The 19,667-nt window shown below is 39.2% G+C and overlaps 2 protein-coding genes and 1 long non-coding RNA gene across 6 annotated transcripts in view; 2 read left to right on the forward strand and 1 right to left on the reverse strand.

Annotated features, from left to right (window-relative positions):
• The window catches only part of LOC311088960 (nectin-3-like protein), a 120,825-nt gene that overhangs the window by 87,425 nt on the left and 13,733 nt on the right, over positions 1–19,667 (reverse strand). For 2 of the 4 annotated variants that reach the window (XM_084123362.1, XM_084123358.1), the window contains exon 7: positions 18,814–19,663. The exons of the other annotated variants lie outside the window; for them this stretch is intronic. In XM_084123362.1, the coding sequence (XP_083979488.1) occupies positions 19,563–19,663 (101 nt within the window). In that variant the 3' untranslated portion in view covers positions 18,814–19,562. Of the gene's footprint in view, positions 1–18,813; positions 19,664–19,667 lie in introns of those variants that run through there. 4 annotated transcript variants of the gene reach the window in all.
• The window catches only part of LOC311088964 (C4b-binding protein alpha chain-like), an 88,509-nt gene continuing 76,243 nt past the window's right edge, over positions 7,402–19,667 (forward strand). Inside the window, exon 1 of the mRNA XM_084123380.1 lies at positions 7,402–7,546. The gene's annotated coding sequence lies outside the window, so the exon portion shown is untranslated. The remainder of the gene's footprint in view (positions 7,547–19,667) is intronic.
• On the forward strand, positions 7,555–19,343 carry LOC311088966. Its single transcript, XR_014607603.1, has 2 exons — positions 7,555–14,020; positions 14,169–19,343. It is a non-coding gene; the product is annotated as an uncharacterized lncRNA (long non-coding RNA).

Below are 19,667 nucleotides of genomic sequence, written 5' to 3' on the forward strand. Positions count from 1 at the left end.
TCAAACGACAATCACCAGTGACAACTGGAGATTCACCAGTTGTAAAACCCAAAAGACTTCGGACTTCGGAGCGGCTACAGAAAAAAGAGACTGCAATGACAAGGATATGCAAAAACAAGGATATGCAAAAACAATGCAACCCATGCAAAAACAAGGATAAACATCGGCAGGGCTTTTGAAAGATGGCGTGAACTCCGTGTTTTAAAGGGGTTCAAAATGGACGCAGAGACGGCTTTTTTTTTGCTAGACAGGTAAGACATTTCAATAGTTCAATTACGTAAAAGTAGCGCAAATTTTTCTGTCGTAAGATGTTTATATTATGTTATATTATAACAAGTTTATGCATAACAGGGATTCCGTTCATACACCATTTATTTCATAGCACTATGATTGTTATTTGTTTGTACAAAATAACTGCTCTTCTATGATTTGCACGGTTTGACATGATATGATAAGTGATCGTTAGATTTAATCAGCGCGATTTACTGCAATGCTTTTTTTCCCCTTAGTTGATCAGAAAAAAAGTGGATGTTACTTACTTGTTCAGACGTCATTTTCCGTTGAAAATTCTAATATTGGTCATACTTCCAAAAAGTAGAATCTGTGATTCTGAATGCCCGTATCCACACCGGCGCGGTGACTGCACTGTAAAAAAGGATTTAAGGCTTTTGCTACCTCAACTCATTTTCATAAGTCAGTTCAACTAAAATGTTGAGTGTACTTAAGATATCAAGTTTCCCTGTGCCCAACTACTCCGTTTAATCAGAGTAGTTCAGGCAACATTGATTTCTTAGTTGTATGAGCGGCCCCTGCATAAATACGTAGGGAAACCCCACAGAGCGCCCCCCTACAACGCATGCGACCTACGAGAAACTTCCATTTTGGATGGATCAAGAGTTCCTGAGGTAAGCTTTTTTTTTAAATTATGTATAATGGTGGCTGACCGTTGAGTTGCCATGGTAACCAAATCGGGAACATATTCAAGCTGCTGGAGAGGACGTCGTAACGTTATTTTACAATAAATCATGGATATTTTGAGAATTATGTATGGTATAATAATTCTTGCTAGACATTTGGATAACAATATAGTGGGTTGATAATTTAATAGTGAACTATACAGTAAATAAGTTACTGTAGACACACAAATCTCTAATTAGAACTCACCCTGCCCTATTGTAAGTGGGAACAAAAACATTTAATTAATAAAACCACAAATCAGCAGCCCCAGTGTTATCAGAAATAAGTATTATAAGCATGCTTGGTCCTACAGTTGTAACAGTTTGTCTAACGTTCCTGTTTTTTTGTGTGTGTTGAGACTTCAAACCAGAAGAGAAGAGCAGCTTTGCTCGGACTTCCATATTACCTAAAGGAGCAGGATCCAGACAGTTCCATCTGTGTCTGTGAGGTGCGTGAGTTGATTTCAATATGACATGGGTTACTGTTGTCACAGTAAAAAACATTTATTAAAGGTATAGCCTAGTTCATTCAAAAATAAAAATTTGCTGTTAATTTACTCACCCTCAGGCCATCCAATATGTAGTTTTCTTTTTTTTAAACAGTGGTCAATATATGTTGTAAATATACTGAAAAATATATGAAATAATATATTGCGTTAACATATTGTAAAATTTAAGGCAATCGTTTTCCAAGTTATCTAAGTACACTCATTGTAAATACAATTTTCAATATATGAAAAGCGGCAATTCCTTATGTACATTGTAATATATAACACAATATACATATATTTTTCAGTATATTTACAACATATAATATATTGGTCATAAAAATATGGAAATATATTTCGTTCCATAAGGGTTATCACGCCCCCGTCGCCACACTGTTCTACTGAAGGATAAAAGTCACCTACATCTTAGATGGCCTGAGGGTGTGTAAATTAACAGCAAATTTAAATTTTGGGGTGAACCATCAGAGAGAGAATAGAGGGCACCTTCCATCAAAAAACTGACATGTTTATTGCTTTATTGCCCTCAAAGCCACGCCCCTTTTGACCGTGGGAATTTCCCACGCTAGCTCCTCCCACTTATGGGTTGTGTACACCGTGGGAAAATCGGACTTATGTCACGCCTCCTTATGAACATCTTAACCGTGGGAAAATTTCCCAACACACAGATGTTTAAAAAACGATATAAAGTTTTTAAAGAAATGTACAATAAAGGTATAGTGAGAGATGAGATCAGTGTTTTTTTATTTATTAAAGAAGACAGATGTACATTCATCACTTTTAAAACATCAATGAAATAAGTTAAAATTGCATTTTCTCTAAAAGAGTTATTAAAAAATGAGTTAGTGTTATTTCAAGATGTTAAAACATTAAAACAAGTTTTTTCATTTACAAAAAGATCATTTTTTAAAATGTTGATTTGTAAGGATTTAACTTTCACACAGTATTTTGTCAAACTTTTACATAAAACACAAACATTGTTAAAAACCCTTACGTTTTTACATACCATTCGTTAAAGGACTCAGAGTTTAAAGATATACAAGTGTTTTCCTTGTGCTGAAGCAGTGTAAAAGAACGTCCACACAGCCCGGAGGTCTGACAGGAATGACGCAGTGTGAGGCCTACAGAGAGACACACGCAAGCTCCACCCCTATCCCCGCCCACAACAGATGTCAGCGTGGGAAAGCCCCACACCCCCCTTTCAGCTCCCAAATAGAAAAAGCGTCCGGTCACTTCGCTGTCCGAACTTAAATGACCACAGAAAAACGGTGCAGCGGCCCGAACAGACCACACCCCTAACACACCCCTCTCAAAGCTGAGCGGTCAATTTCGATTTAAGGGCATCCCTAAAATGACATCACTCACGGGAATCCCCCTCCCACAGTGTCACAGTCACATGAGATGTTTAAAAAGGAGCGCAAACACTACACGAGATACTTGTGGTTTTATTCAAGTAGAACACTATAGCTACGTCAGACCCCAAAACTCCTGAAACACTGATGAAGCTATGGAGGATTCGACCTTAGCGCCGCGAAAAAAACATAGTTACCAGGACCCTGTTTAACGCGATTTCTCCACGAGCCGGCGGAGCGCAAATGAAATAGGCTACTTTTCACTTGTCTGGAGGACGTGCGTGCACATATGATTTTGACAAAAAATCGATTCACAACGAATACAACAGAGGATCCCGATTTGACATTCACGGAAATGGATTGGATTTTATTTTATACAGGAGTATGGAGAGATTTAAAAGATGATGGAAGTGAACCGGTTTTCATAGCAGAGTGGGCTGGACTAACCACAGGTACAAGATATCGACTTCTCGCGGATTATTTCAATAAACACCCAGAGGATTACGTTTACAGTGATTTTGGAATGGATGTACCCGAATGTTCGTGGCCTATTTCTGAGGATGAGCATTTAAAATAGCCTACTACGATTTCAAATTCATGTTTCAATGGAAGGTTTACCTGTGTTGGAACAGATTTTTCACTGTCTAAGCTCGTTCTCAAGAAGATTTCTCCGTTGATGATTACTGGCCTTATGTTTTGGCTGTTTCTGTTTTCTCGCCTTGCTGGTGGCTGCCTCATTTACGTTCTATTAAAAGACTATTTGACTGTCATTCGCTACTGGGTCTTTTCTCACCACACAACAGTACAATCTGACCAAGATGGACCCAGCGAACGAGACTCCTTTTCAAGTTGCTGTCGAGCGTCAAGGTGCCTTGCTGGGCAGGCATGAAGAGGAACTGACCGCTACAAGACGCATGGTGGAGTCTTTGGCTGCGCAGGTGTCTGATCTTGCCGCGCAGCTGCATCATCTCCGTCAAGAACCCTCTTCATCATCTCAGCTGCCCACATCTCCAGAGCCTAGAATAAATAATCCACCGTGTTACTCGGGTGAGCCAACCCAGTAAGTTCATTTTGTAATTTTCTCTCTTCAACCCTCAACTTACGCCAGGGACCGCGCCAAGGTCGCCTTCGTGATTTCCCTCCTCACCGGGCGGGCTCATCAGTGGGGAGCGGCCAGCTGGGATGCGGAGGCGGATTTTCTGGATCGTTTCTCCCTGTTCATGGAGGAGATGATTCGCGTCTTCGATCGCTCGGCACTTGGAGCCGAGGCCTCTCGCTTGCTCTCTTCTCTTCTTCAGGGGAGATGTTCAGCCGCTGACTTCTCTATAGAGTATCGCACTCTTGCTAAAACTTGCGGCTGGAACGAGCCCGCGCTGGTGGCCCGTTTTCTGGAAGGGCTCAACGCAGAAGTCAAGGATGAGATCCTCGCCAGGGAGGTTCCCGTTCTTCTCGATCCTCTCATCGACCTCGCCATCCGAGTGGAGAAGCGTTTCGACCTGCGACGACGAGCTGAGACTGGTTCTCTCTCTCCACCTCCATCCTTTTCTCCGTCTTCTACTGTCACGGAGGGTGCTTCCGAGCCCATGCAGCTGGGGGGCTTACGTATCTCCTCGAAGGAACGAGAACGGAGAATTTCGAGAAAAGGAGATACTTAAGTGCCTTTCTGGTGTCCTTGCTCGGTGGAGTCGCGCAGGTAGAGTCGCTGGTCTTTACCCGAGTCGGTCTTCACACGAGGAGGCTGAACACGAGAGCTGAACGCTTCTGCTGACGCTTCCGCGACAGCGAGCAAATTACATAGATATAGATATAATGCTATCACCGCTTGAGTGAGGACAGCTGTCTCGGTCCGGCAATTAAGTTAATAAAGCGAAAATGGGCCAAATCGAAACTAGCTAGGAGCCAAGACTTAAGTGCAATTAAACTGCAATAATAATTTTCACACGCGGCTGTTTATTAATGTAGCAACGCGTCTAAATAAAATACAGAATTATGTGAAGTTAAAAATGAAAAATAAGCAGAGAATCAAAGATAGGCTTAACTTAAGTCAAATACAACACTGAAATAACAGGAGAACTGAGTATTCTGAAAAACCACTTGCGCGCTCTTGCCGTGCGTTCTCTATGCTGACCGCTGGTCCTGAAGTAATGACCTGAAACTCCTCTATTTATATCTATTCTTACAGTTGCTGTCTCGGTCCGGCAATTAAGTCAATAAAGCGAAAATGGGCCAAATCGAAACTAGCTAGGAGCCAAGACTTAAGTGCAATTAAACTGCAATAATAATTTTCACACGCGGCTGTTTATTAATGTAGCAACGCGTCTAAATAAAATACAGAATTATGTGAAGTTAAAAATGAAAAATAAGCAGAGAATCAAAGATAGGCTTACCTTAAGTCAAATACAACACTGAAATAACAGGAGAACTGAGTATTCTGAAAAACCACTTGCGCGCTCTTGCCGTGCGTTCTCTATGCTGACCGCTGGTCCTGAAGTAATGACCTGAAACTCCTCTATTTATATCTATTCTTACAGTTGCTGTCTCGGTCCGGCAATTAAGTCAATAAAGCGAAAATGGGCCAAATCGAAACTAGCTAGGAGCCAAGACTTAAGTGCAATTAAACTGCAATAATAATTTTCACACGCGGCTGTTTATTAATGTAGCAACGCGTCTAAATAAAATACAGAATTATGTGAAGTTAAAAATGAAAAATAAGCAGAGAATCGAAGATAGGCTTACCTTAAGTCAAATACAACACTGAAATAACAGGAGAACTGAGTATTCTGAAAAACCACTTGCGCGCTCTTGCCGTGCGTTCTCTATGCTGACCGCTGGTCTTGGCAACAGGCAACCAGGCAACATTTTTCCAGTCTTCAACTGTCCAATTTTGGTGAGCTTGTGCAAATTGTAGCCTCTTTTTCCTATTTGTAGTGGAGATGAGTGGTACCCGGTGGGGTCTTCTGCTGTTGTAGCCCATCCGCCTCAAGGTTGTGCGTGTTGTGGCTTCACAAATGCTTTGCTGCATACCTCGGTTGTAACGAGTGGTTATTTCAGTCAAAGTTGCTCTTCTATCAGCTTGAATCAGTCGGCCCATTCTCCTCTGACCTCTAGCATCAACAAGGCATTTTCGCCCACAGGACTGCCGCATACTGGATGTTTTTCCCTTTTCACACCATTCTTTGTAAACCCTAGAAATGGTTGTGCGTGAAAATCCCAGTAACTGAGCAGATTGTGAAATACTCAGACCGGCCCGTCTGGCACCAACAACCATGCCACGCTCAAAATTGCTTAAATCACCTTTATTTCCCATTCTGACATTCAGTTTGGAGTTCAGGAGATTGTCTTGACCAGGACCACACCCCTAAATGCATTGAAGCAACTGCCATGTGATTGGTTGATTAGATAATTGCATTAATGAGAAATTGAACAGGTGTTCCTAATAATCCTTTAAGTGAGTGTATATTAAAGACATTTTTTTTATGATGAAAAACACGTTTTTAATGTGGTTTATATGTCTATGGTGTTTTTAATATGCTTTAAGACAAACCATGTGCAAATTCATAAGTCAACACCATTGCTGAGTATTTTCTTCTTAAAACTGCAGTGAAAAAAAAAGACATGAAATGTCACTATATCAACACATCATGTGTAAAATTAAACCATTCTTATTCTTTTCGATCTGGCCAAACAAAGCCCAATGCAGTTGAAATGTCTCCATCTAGGGGTGCAGGCTATACTTATCTATTAAGACGCATCAAAACACACACAAACACTATAAAACATTATGATTCTTCTGAAGGCACACTTCCTCTTCTTCTGTGTGGTTGATGAAATCTCACTAGATTATTGGTCCAGATGGCCTTGTTATCATTAAGGTATAGCATCACTTTTATTGTGTGGCATTATAGATTGCTATACTGGAACAAATATCAAAAAGTATCAAGTTGAGTTGTTTGCTCATAAAGCTCTCTCTCTCTCTCTCTCTCTCTCTCTCTCTCTCTCTCTCTCTCTCTCTCTCTCTCTCTCTCTCTCTCTCTCTCTCTCTCTCTCTCTCTCTCTCTCTCTCTCTCTCTCTCTCTCTCTCTCTCTCTCTCTCGGAGTGGGTGCGTGTGTGAGAGACACGTGTAGGAGAGCGTTTGCGTTTTTTCAAGCTGATTTTTTGTTGTTTTGATTTTTCCTTCTTTATTATTACTATTTGTTTTTCTTTCTCTTATGAGGTGTTTTTTCTTTTTCTTTCACATCTCCGAGCACGTTTCTAGGTTTTAGGGTAGTTTTAAGGTTATATCGCGTGGTGTGTGTGTGAGGCAGTATGACGTCTACCCCTGCGGGGGGAGCGTCGCCTCTCACCCTTTGGAATGGTTTCAGGTGTGCGTCGGAGGCAAATACCTCGATTGAGGATGTTCTCCTTGCTGTAGGAGCTAAGGTCGGTAATGAAAACATTAGTTCTGCCTCAAGAATGAATAAGGCGGTCGTCGTCTTTTTGAAAAATGAAAGTCAAGTAAAAAACTTGATTGAAAGCGGAATATGGATTAATGATCTCACAGAGAGAGTTCGTATATGGTGTACGGTGACTTTGCGTTGCTTCGAATGCGGGGATATTGGTCATAAACGTTTCACCTGCCCGCATAAAGAGCGTAATACTGAAGAGGAAGGCCCAACTGAAACATCTGAAAGGCCGCAGATTGTCAAGGAAAGTACACCGCAACAACCTGAAAAGGCAGATACGAATACCGAGGTAAGGCCAAATGTTTCTGAAAATATTGCCACTGATGTTGAGGTTCCAAGTTGAAGTAGGCCTAGTGATGTTGGTAAGAGTGATGTTTGTGGTAGCTTAGTACAGGATAATGAGACGTGTGATGGGCAAAGTGAAGAAATGGATGATATGTCAGAAGCAACTTTAGAGAGTTGTAGAGATGATGATTCATGTGCGGACTTTGATGTGGCAAATTGTGGAAGTGATTTGTATACAGTGGAGCAGATTAATGCTTTTTTGGATGAGACAAAGGGCAAAAGTGTTGATATTGGTATTTTTTTTTTCAGATTTAGACAAATTTGTGCTATCTGTTATGAATGTAAGACAGGAATGTAGCCTAGAAGTGTTATCCTAGCAGAAAAGGTTTTGATTAAAAAAATACATAATTAGGCACGGAGTAAAATCAGGCAGGGCGAAACGCCGGGCTGTGAAAGGTAAACTGAAATAAGTGCACGATGGGTATCTATCCTTTTCTTGTTTTTCTTCTCACAATGCTGTTTCTTTCTGTTTTCATACCCTATTTTATTATGGATGTCCTAAGAGTGGGGTCCTTAAATGTAAATGGTATTAGGGCAAGTAATAAATAGGCATTGTTAAAAGAAAGCATAAAGCTAAAAGAAATTAATGTGATGCTTCTACAAGAAACACACAGTGACATAAATAATGAAGTAGATTGGGGTTTGTGGTCTGATGGTCAGTGTTTTCTTAGCCATGGAACTAATTTAAGTAGAGGGGTGGCAATATTGTTTTCTCCTGAATTAGAATTGGATTATTAATTCTCCTATTAATGAACTGGAAAAGGGGCGACTTCTTCTAATTAAAGCTAAAATAAAAGATTTGTGTTTTGTCTTTGTTAATATTTATGCGCCAAATATTGGTAAGGACAGAATTAAGCTTTCTGAGATGCTAAAAAATACTCTTGTTTCTCTTTCACAAGAAGATATTTTAATTATAGGTGGAGATTTTAACTGCACCCTTGATTTTGTTCTTGATAGGAATGGAGAAGAACCACATCCTCCTTCTGCTAAAGTTTTGAAAGCAATAATCACTCAGTTAGGGCTAGTAGATGTGTGGAGGGAAAAAAATAAAAAAGTGAGACAATATAGCTGGATTAAAGTGGCAGTAGGTAGAGTTAGTGCGGCTCGTTTGGATCGATTTTATTTATATAGAAATCAAAGTAATAGGGTGATAGGTGCATATATCACACCTTGTATTATCTCTGACCATCAGCTCATTACAGTGAATGTTGTTTTATCAGAAACAAAACCACAATTCTTTTACTGGAGTTTTGATATTAAATTAATTCAAGATGTTAATTTTTATGAGAATTTTAAAATGTTTTGGAATTGTTGGGTTGAAGAAAAAAATGATTATGAAAATCTGCTTCAGTGGTGGGAAATAGGTAAAACGCAGATTAAGCTTTTCTGTCAACAATTTATGGCACATACTGCATGTCAAATTAAACATGAAATGGCAAAATTAGAGAAAGATATTTTACAAATTCAAAATATGTTAATTGATCAAAATGATGTAAATTTACAATATGATCTTAGTCAGAAGAGACAAGAGTTAAGTAATATGTTAAATGAAAAGGTAAAAAGAGCTCTTGTGAAATCACATTTTGTTTCATTACATGATATGGATGCTCCCACAAAATTCTTTTTTAATTTGAATAAGAAGTGTTTTCATACTAATTATATGCATGCATTACGCACACCTGATGGGAATGTTACTTCTGATCCTTTGGAAATGCGGAGACTTGCTGTTGATTTCTATGTGGACTTATATGCTAAAGAGTGCACAGGAAATGCAGTCGTAGATGAACTTTTTAAAAATTTGCCTGTGCTGGATGAAGAAAATATAAAGAACTTGGACTCTGATCTGACATTTGAGGAAGTTACAAAAGCAGTGAATCAACTTTCATCTGGTCGTGCACCAGGAATCGATGGATTACCAGCAGAATTTTATAAAACTTTTTGGGGAATAATCGGAAGAGACTTTTTTTAAGTTTTACAAGAAAGCTATAAAGCTGAGGCTCTACCAAAAAAGCTGTCAACGAGCTCTTTGATCCCAAAGAAGGGAGATCTTTGTCTGCTAAAGAACTGGAGACCAGTAGCTGTTTTATGTTTCGATTATAAAATCTTATCTAAATGTTTGGCAAACAGACTTAAAGGTGTTCTTGATGTGTTAAAGGTGTTCTTGACCAAACATATTGTATACCAAAAAGGTCTATTTATGATAATTTGTTTTTAATGAGAGATATTATGGATTATGCTGTAATATATAATGTTGATTTTGGTCTGCTTTCTCTGGATCAGGAGAAAGCTTTTGATTGTGTAGATCATCACTATCTTTTCAAGGTTCTTAAGTGTTATGGATTTGGAGAACATTTTTTAGCATGGATAAGAATATTATATACTGATGCTGTAAGCATGGTTAAAATAGGAGGAGGTTTAAGTGTACCAATCCAAATGAAAAGAGGGATAAGGCAAGGGTGCCCTATGTCGGGCAATAGAGCCTCTACTTTGTTTATTAAGAATTAAATTGACAGGTATTCTAGTAAGTAATAAGCCAGAAGCTGAAGCTATTAAACTTTCTGCTTATGCAGACGATGTAACCGTTATGGTTAGGAATACACATGATGTTCAAGTTCTAAAGGAAGCTCTAAAGATTTATGAAGGGGCATCATCAGCCAAACTAAACTGCCAAAAAACAGAAGCCTTATGGTGTGGTTCTGAAGAAAGCTCTTTACCAGAATTATCGGTAGAGGAACTGACACAAAAGGTGGGCTTCAGGTCTGAACGTTTTATCAAGAGGATGCTGGATGACTTTGAGGAGGCCCTCCCTGATCCTATAAGGGGTTATATGGAAGTTTATCCTGTGGAGAACTGTGATGATACAGAGAATGCCCATTTTCCTGAACTGCATGTTTCTATAAAAAAAGGAGACTGGCAGGAAGATGATAGTAAATTGCTTTCTATGGATACACCAGAACTGAATATTTTTAGTATTTTGAGCAGACAAACGCTTTACAGAGCTTGTGTAAAAACCATCAACTTCCAACATCTTAAGGATGTGAGAGACACTAAATGGACAATGGTGTTTGAATCAGGCTCTTCCCCGAAAGGTAGCTGGCGGTCCCTGTACAAAAGATCCATTGAGAAGAGGGTGGGGGACCTTCAGTGGAGAATTGTGCATGGGATTTTAGCTACGAACAGACACAAAGCACTCCTTAATGTCTCAGATGATGAGGGTTGTCCTTTTTGTGGGATATCTGAAACTGTTTTTCATCTTTTTATTGAGTGTCTACGTTTGGATCAAATTTTGAGTTTAATGGAAAGCTGGCGTATGCAGCTTATGGGCAGGTTTAATCAAGAATTGTTTATTTTTGGTCCTAATTATTCAACAAAATATAAATCCAAAGTGGTGTTATTAAACTACTTGTTTGGAGCAGCAAAGTTGGCAATTTGGTGTACCAGAAGAAATAAAGTAGAAGGGAGGGAAAGCGTGGACACTGTTTTGATGATGAGAGGTTTTATAAAGAAGAGATTAATGATGGAATATCCATATTTCAGCCTTATTAATGATGTTAATTCTTTTTTTTCATGTGTGGGGAGTTGATGGTTTTATATGTGAAGCTGATGTTCATGGAGATTTTGTATTTAATTTATGAGTGTTCAGGAGTTATTTTTTTTAATTTGTTTTTTTATTTTATATTAATTGTTTTGTGGAAAATATAAATGTATGAATGTTTTAATGGTTTTTACCTTAAAAATATAGGTCACTTATGTTTATATTGAATAATTAAAGAAGACCTAAAAGTCAAAGTCTCTCTCTCTCTCTCTCTCTCTCTCTCTCTCTCTCTCTCCATCTCTTCACAGTAAAAAATGTTGGGTTGTTTTTTACACATATTGGGTCATTATGTTGGGTTATTTTTCCAAACATGTCGGGTCATTTTTAACATCGTTGGGTAATGAGATATGCATACCAAAGATTTGGATTGATCTAGAAAAACAGTTCTAAAAAAAATCCAGGAAGTTCTCAACAGTTCTACAAATTTTTAGGGAGTGCTATATAGGCTTACTTATAATCAGTGACATTTGTTAGTTTTCCAAGTTTATATCTGGGGTGACCTTTTTTTAACTTAGAGGAATTAGGGCGTTTTTCATTGTTTTTAAGCAAAAGTTCATCGATTCATGATGGCATACAGAAAATCAGTCAAAAATGTATTATAACCCTAATGGTCATGTGTTTGGAGAGCTGCATGACTCAATTTGTCCACTAGAGGTCAGTGGAGCAACAACTTTACACCGGGAATTCCTTAGAAAGTGAATTAGTAATATAATTGAACAGATAATGTATACAGCAGAGGTGGGAGTAAGTCTCACATGTGCAAGTCACAAGTAAGTCTCAAGTCTTAAAGGGGCTATATGCTTTTTTCTGAAATTTAAACTCGCGACTGACACCTGTGGCCAAAAAACGGAACTGCTCTTCCTTTCTGCTCGCTCTCGTACGTGCACACTTCACAAGTCATCTGCTGCAAGGAGGTCAACATTATGTTTACAGAGGTAAGAACAGTCAAATACATATATTGTTTGAGAAACTAAGTTTGTTTGCTGACTAGCGGTGGTGGCAGAGTGATCTGAAACGTTTAACATGAACGCGCTTGACGTCACATCCGCAGACAGCGCGCGAAAAATCCGACCCGACAGAAAATAGGAAAAATAGGATACAGGCTTATAGGTGCACCCACTGTGAGCTGACAAGGTGTCAGTATGCTCATCAGCAGATTTTTGAGTCATAAATGGTAAAATAAAAAGGCTATTGTTACGTTTATTTTGGGGAAACAGTTGCATATAGCCCCTTTAACCTTCAAGTCTCAAGCAAGTCCAAGTCAATTTTGTGAAAAGCAAGTCAAGTCACTGCTTTATGTCAAGCAATTCAAGTCAAGTCGTAGCTTGGGTTAAGCAAGTCACTGGCAAGTCATACAAATATTTGACGATTTAACTGAATTTATATATTAAAATAAGTTAAAACTGTAGTAGTTATGGACTATGGGATTTGTATTTGCAACAAAAAAATTGCAATATGCATTTCTGCTCAAAAGGACTCCACATACAGCTGAGTTGTTAATACAATAAAAATCTAAAAATAAAAAAATAAATAAAATGTAAAACTACATAGCCTAAAATGTAACTGAAATTAGGCCAACATAAAAGCATGTAAAATATTGAAACGGCTGCTGTACCTAAATATGCCTCAAACATTGCAGAAGACCATTAAAAAGTATTAAAGGTATAGCGGAGGATTTTCCCAAATTTTAGAAAAGAACCGCCCTCTCCACTTTTTGAAAAAATGCACATGCGCAACACTCTACCTGCTCCCGAGAGGGAACGCCTATTAAATGTGTGCACGAGAGAGCATGCACGAGCCTAGTTCTCCTCGTGCACGCTCTGTTTACAAGTTGCTGTTGGCATGGCTCATACAAGCCTACTTTCCTTTACCTGTCGAGTAGAAACTTCGCGACTGAGGCATCAGTGGGAAGCCCAACCTGTGCTTTTAGCGCACGTCAGCGTGTTATAAATATTCTCCCAAAAACACTCTGGTCTTGTTTCTTTCTTCAGAGGCCTTTCTCTTCTTGTCATACAATTCGTAAACACTTTTTCTCTTGCGACCCTCAGACATTTTGAAAAAACCCGCTGAGAACGGACGAGCTTCAATGAATGGCTGAAACCGTACACCCGAAAGTGTGCATGCGCAGAAAGCGAAAACTATAGGAGGACCAATAGTCTTGATGATCCACCTGGAAAAAGAAAATCCTCCGCAATACCTTTAATCAATCCAAGTATAATGGTTTCTATGCCACCAAATGGCATTCTTCAAACAAGCATCCCCTTTATGGAACATGAACATATATATCCTCAAGTTAGATATTTCCTTTTTTTTTTTAAAAAAAGGAAAGAGAAAGAGAGGTTATTTGATTTAGTATGATTAAAGTGAGTGAATGTGAGTGAATGTGTGTGCATGTGTATGAGTGAAGAGTGTATTGTTTGCATGTGCATGGTTGAGTTTGACTGTTTTTTTATTTTCGTGTGTGTGTGTGTGAGAGAGAGTGTGTGTGTAGAGAGAGAGAGAGATGATTTGAGTGTGATTAATATTTGTTAGTGAATGTGTGTGCATCTGTATGAGTGAAGAGTGTATTGTTTGTTTGTTTGTTTGCATACATACAGGCGGTTGGTCTAGGAACGCCCCCGGGAACGCCCCGTCATGTGATGTGAATTTTCCCCGTGGGGGAAAACATTGCCTTGGCGCTAATTGAAATACACGGGACAATCATGCCAAAGAGTTGCTGTGTCATTTTCTGTACCGCCAATAAACAAACAAATTATGAATTGAAGTTCTACATCCTTCCTAATAAACACACAGAACCGGAGAGGACAAAATGGCTATAGTAGTGTATAATACTTCTGTGATGTTCTGTAATACCGCTATAGTATGTCCCAAAATACTATAGTATTCCTATAGGATTACTATAATATTTTGTCCCAAAATACTACAAGATTCCTATAGTTTTTTTTCATAAGGGATGTCTCATTCACATTAGCGTTATCAGCTGAAGGCTCGCTTGATACCTATGGAGTAGTTCGAGGTCTACACTCAATACAGTCTGCAGTCTGTGAGTTAGGGATAACTGACAGCACAGTCCCTCTGCAACTTCGTACTACTGATCACCGTTTTACAAAAGGATTAATAGTTTGGAGTGAAGCATACATACAATTGGTAAGTGACAAGGTTTTATGGAGTTATAGTATGCAACATACGAAAGTTGATTGAGTTATAGGCTAATGTTACCGCCACAGCTACCGCAATGTCTTACCTGGACATTCAACCAGATAACAAAATATGTCTCTAAATGACACCTCCGGCCATTTGGTTGGGTCATTGACCCCGTTTTTAATTAAATAAGGGCAATCATAGCCTATTGCAGTTAATTTTGCAATGTACCGTTGCCGGTCGGCAGGCGTCAATGACTCGCAATACGACATATTTGTCATTCAAATACACACGATGTTCGCGGTGTTTTCCCCCCCGCCGACTCCACCCTCGCCACGCCAGACCACGCCCCCAACTATGACTAGATGCCGACTGTATGTATGTGCATGGTTGTGAGGTTTGCAAGTTCGAGGTTTTTATTAATTTTTTGTTTTTGTTTATTTGTGGATGCATGGTTGGGTTCGCAAGTCTGTATGATTTTTTTTGTGTGTGTGTGTGAAGGTGTATACAATCTTTTCATCCCCAAAAACTATCCATAGGCTTTTCACTCAGTCTAACACTGAAGACCAACTATTAGACAGTGTACGATTGCAAAAAAAAGTTTACAGTTTGACAAAAGCACAAGGTTGTGTTTTATTGCGAGTGTACACAAATATAAGTAAATACTTTGCAGTTTGAATGATGTCCTGTACTATGAACTAAATGACAGAGTATGTTTTTATGTTTCCACTGTTCGATCGCTGCTGCTGTAGACAAGGCTTATGATTACAGGGAACAAATTATAACTAATGCAATGTGATGAAAGGTAAGTTTGATTTCTAACATTATTCTCTCAACGGACATATACATCGATAGTCTAGTGTTATAATTGATTTGCGTTTGGTGCACTGTGGAGTGGGTAAAACGGTTTTTAATGGCTGGCTAACATATACCATTGTCAAAAATCCCGAACCACCCCTTTAAGAGAATATACTTTGCATTGTTGTACTATTAACAGGTATTAGGACATTTGGAATTTACATTACTGTTAATCAGCAGTGGTGAAATGTAACGAAGTACAAATAGCCTACTTCGTTACTTTACTGAAGTAGGCTACATTTTTCACGTAGTTGTATCTTTACCTATCTGTACTTTACTTAAGTAGAATCAATAGTGCATAGGCCTACTTTTGACTTTTACTTCGTTACATTTTGCAGCAATTATTATACTTTCTACTCCACTACATTTCTACAACGTTTCATTACATTTTCTGATCAGTTTTTCCCCTGCCAAAACAGGGATTGAAAAAAATCTCCTGTTTTCTGTGCTGATGCGGTGATGCGTTCATGTAACATAGCCTAAGGGTGGCCCTGCCAATAAAGCACCTAAAAGCTGTCACTAAGAACCGGCAAAAGTAATGATTATGAATATGTAAAATATATCAAGGAGACATTTTAATTGTTTATTAATAAACAATTGTTTTCTGTGTCAGTGCCCTGCATAGAAGTTGACGATGCTGACTCGCGATCTTCGCAGTAGTGAACGCGCCAGAGAGAAATGCACATTTCATACGGATTACACAAGCAGCAATCTGTTTCCTTTCGTTTTGAATTGTTCTGTTTAAAAGAATACATTTCAAGCTTTCTATAGATATTTCTCAGGTCTGTCAGGCAAGTAGGCTAGCTACCTTACGCTGAGTTTCGGTTCAATTATGAGACGCGCTTCAGTTCACGCGCTGGCGCCTCCATGTCATGATTATCTATTGTCTGCTAGGCTATATTTACTTCTTAAATTTAAATACTTAATATACTTCTTATATTTAATTATGAAATCCTGGCAATTGGTTGATGAAACTTTGATTAAAATTAAGATATCATTAATACAAAATGAAATTCATTTTAAAGAAAGGCTTGCTTTCTGTTTGAGCCTGAGGTCTCAGTGAAAGTTTTAAACAGTCTTTTAGTGCCGCTTTCAGAGCGGTCACGTCCGTAACGGAGAACTGTCCCGTCCGTAACATTGTTTTTTCCTCATAAATGCGAACATGAAAAATAAAATAAAATGAATATGTTATGGAGAGCCACAGAACATAACATTTAGCCTACTTTTGGCTTGCGCAGTGTAATTCACAGGATTACAAAAAAATATTTTGCCACCTAAAAGTTAAAGATTTTTTTGTGTCACGTCCACAGCATGTGTAGCCTATTTCCCTCATATTAAATATAAAACGCATGTGTAGACTGATATTTTTCTAATGTCTGAATTCTGAGAATTTATATTTCAAGTTTTTACTGCAAATGTCACGTCCATAACGCTGGAATTGACATCACTTGATTACACATTGTATTACCTTGTTATGATAGTGACCCATACAATGTGCCAAACAAATATTTTCCTTACCTTGTCTTTCAAGGCCAGGGCACTTTTTGTACAACCAACGTTGTGCTGAACTTGACAAAATTGATCTGCAGCTGCAGCGGCGGCCAGCAGCTCATGAGTTTTTTTATGTGTTTTTTTTTTTTTTTTAAGGCAGTAGAAGGTTCTGGAACTTTTGCGCGTTTCCACATCCCGCGCAACTACGGATCTCCCAGGAACATTCATTATATATTGCTACGTACATTTATCCGTGTCGGAGTTCTGAGTAGTAGCCTACCTAGATGCGCGTGGCATGCGCGAGCGGTGCGCGATCATGGTCGACTGACAACGAGATTAAGCAGCTGAACGAGACGGCCGTGTTCCGATTGTTCTCATCTCAGCTCCGCCGAGACAAAATAGACATGCCATTTCAAAAATCTTTCATTTATAATCAGAAATATGTTTTCAAAGGCATCACCTTCATCAAATTTTATGTGACATAATTTCCAGTAGGCAACTGACTGCAAACAGGCACATCAGGGCACAAACGAGCAGGCTTATGTGCCAGAGCTGAGCCCCGGAGAGCCCCGGCCCAATTTAACCACTGCATGTACCGTTTCACCCCTAGTCTGTGCAGCGCCAGTTCCAAGTCGAACAAGCCTGTTAGCGCTCTCTGCTTGCCTGCTGCGTCACGTGGTTAGGTTGCGGTGCGTTCAAAAACAGATATTTATTAAACAGAATACAAGTTATTTCGAGTCATTTAACTCAAGTCCGAGTCAAGTCTCAAGTCATGAATATAAAGTCAAAGTCAAGTCAAGTCTTTTATAAATATTTGTCAAGCAAGTCTCAAGTCCTAAAGTTTGCGACTTAAGTCCGACTCGAGTCAAGTCATGTGACTCGAGTCCCCCACCTCTGTTGATTAGCTCTATAAAATCTACTATATTATTATTTTAGATGTATTGAGGGTCATTTGTTTTGTGTGGATATATTCATGCATGCATTACATTCATTAAAATCATTAATTTTACCATTTTGAATAGCCGAGGGTAACGGTTGCTTCACGACCAAGCGGCAACCTCCCTGTCTCTCTCTTGAAACCTTAGACTGTAAAAAAAGATGGACGACGCCCCTTCGCTCTCTTCCATTGGTGAGAACTGAAGACGCGAGTGTCCCGATATGGCGCTGACATCTTGGAACTTGAGTCTGCGCAGTAGCGATTTCGGGACCAGACCTGCGCAGTTGTGAGCAGGAAGTAAAGCCGCGAAATCAACGCTCCGCCCTCACTCTCGCAGAATGCACTCTCCCTGAGTGCACTTTTTAAAAAATTGATTGCAGTAGCCTACTACAAGAGGCTTGTTAAAATAAAGTAAATACAATCTCCTCAGTCCTCCGAAGATCCCGAAAAAAATGTCCGTTGGTGCTTCAGTGAATACTTCGCTCATTTTTCCCTTCATGACAACTGTGAGGGGGTGAATTTTTTTATAACTCATCCGTTTACATTATATTAAGCCTTAAAGTTCTGCATAATTAAGGGTGTCCACTTTTGAGTGACAGGTGGATTCCCGCTGCAGTGGTCATTAGTCATCATTAGCCGTTTGTCTGCTGTTTGTTAGCAGTCACGTTACCTCAGCTTATTGTCTGACTGTAAAAATAAATAAATTCGGGAGTGACGCGCTGCCAAGATGGCGACGGTCGCCCACGCCCACTTTAGGTTTCAAAAACGGTCTTCAGAAACCTACGGGTGACGTCACGGACACTACGTCCCTATTTTTTTACAGTCTATGTTCACGACCAATTTCAAAGTTCCGTGCGACTGACACTAAGGGGCGAAATGTGACAATCGTATGCGAATGTCGTGTGCAGTGGAAAGGCGGTATTAGTATTTTTGTATTATTATTATTATTAGGGAAGGCCTAGGCTACTTTTATTATTAAATTGATAGGCTATTACAATTAATTTGCCACGCAATAATTTCATAGTGCATCACCGCTTAACCAACGCGCTGTGAGGATGATAAAATATTACATAGAAGCTTCCTCCTCCTTATTGTCTAAAACATTGAGGTCGATTACAATGAATATATAAGCATATCATTAATTATTAACAGTCTATAATGTCCAAACACTGCAATAATTAGTCATCAATGAAAATTAAAAACAGCTTTATTTCAAAAACATTGTTTAACAAATTAATAAAAGAGGCATGGTGCATACATCGCAGGTGGCTTGGAAGACGTTCTTTTTTTTTTTTTTTTTTTGCTGCAGATGAAATGGTTAAACTTCTTTTTTCGCGCAGGCGCACTGAGGGAAAAAACACTGAGTTTAGGGCAATCGGTTCGTAGCTCTGCTTCAACTGTGCGATACATGCCAGAAATTCATCCGATTGCCGGTCGTGAGAGGTTAATCGACTCTCGTTTCCCCCTGTACACTGCACGAATACTGCACAACAAACGACACACGCACGCCTTAAGTTGAAGCCTCACATTCATTCCCTGTTCAGTCAGGTTCTGTGTGTTTCTCTGCCCTTATTGGATTGTCTTGTCAGTTTGGATTTATTAAACTTCGTGTTGGAATTATATTCTTCTTCTAGTCTTCGTCTGTCTGTCTGCTACACACACCCTGTATTGTGACAGTAACAGTTTTTGTACCTTTTTTTCTGAGAGTGTACTCAATTACACCCAAGAATAACATGGTACAAATTAAACAGATGCACACATAATTCACACACAAGCATTGAAACAGTCATGAAACATAACATAGGCAGGTTACATGTCCTTCTTCCCCAGCACTGCTCTGTCACAACACATCAGTTTAGCTGTGGTTGACTTTACCATGAGATGACCTATGATGATGTCTAATTAATAGTGCTTACTTTAGTAAAATCTACTTTTACTTCAGTAGAACTTTCGAACTCGAGACACTGTGCAGAACGTGCAAAGTAAACCCAGGATGGCACAGCTGGAGATAAACAGATCCCGACAGACATCAGTGGATCCTAT

This window comes from Abramis brama (assembly GCF_963993115.1).
Source record: "Abramis brama genome assembly, chromosome: 8".
NCBI lineage: Eukaryota > Metazoa > Chordata > Actinopteri > Cypriniformes > Leuciscidae > Abramis > Abramis brama.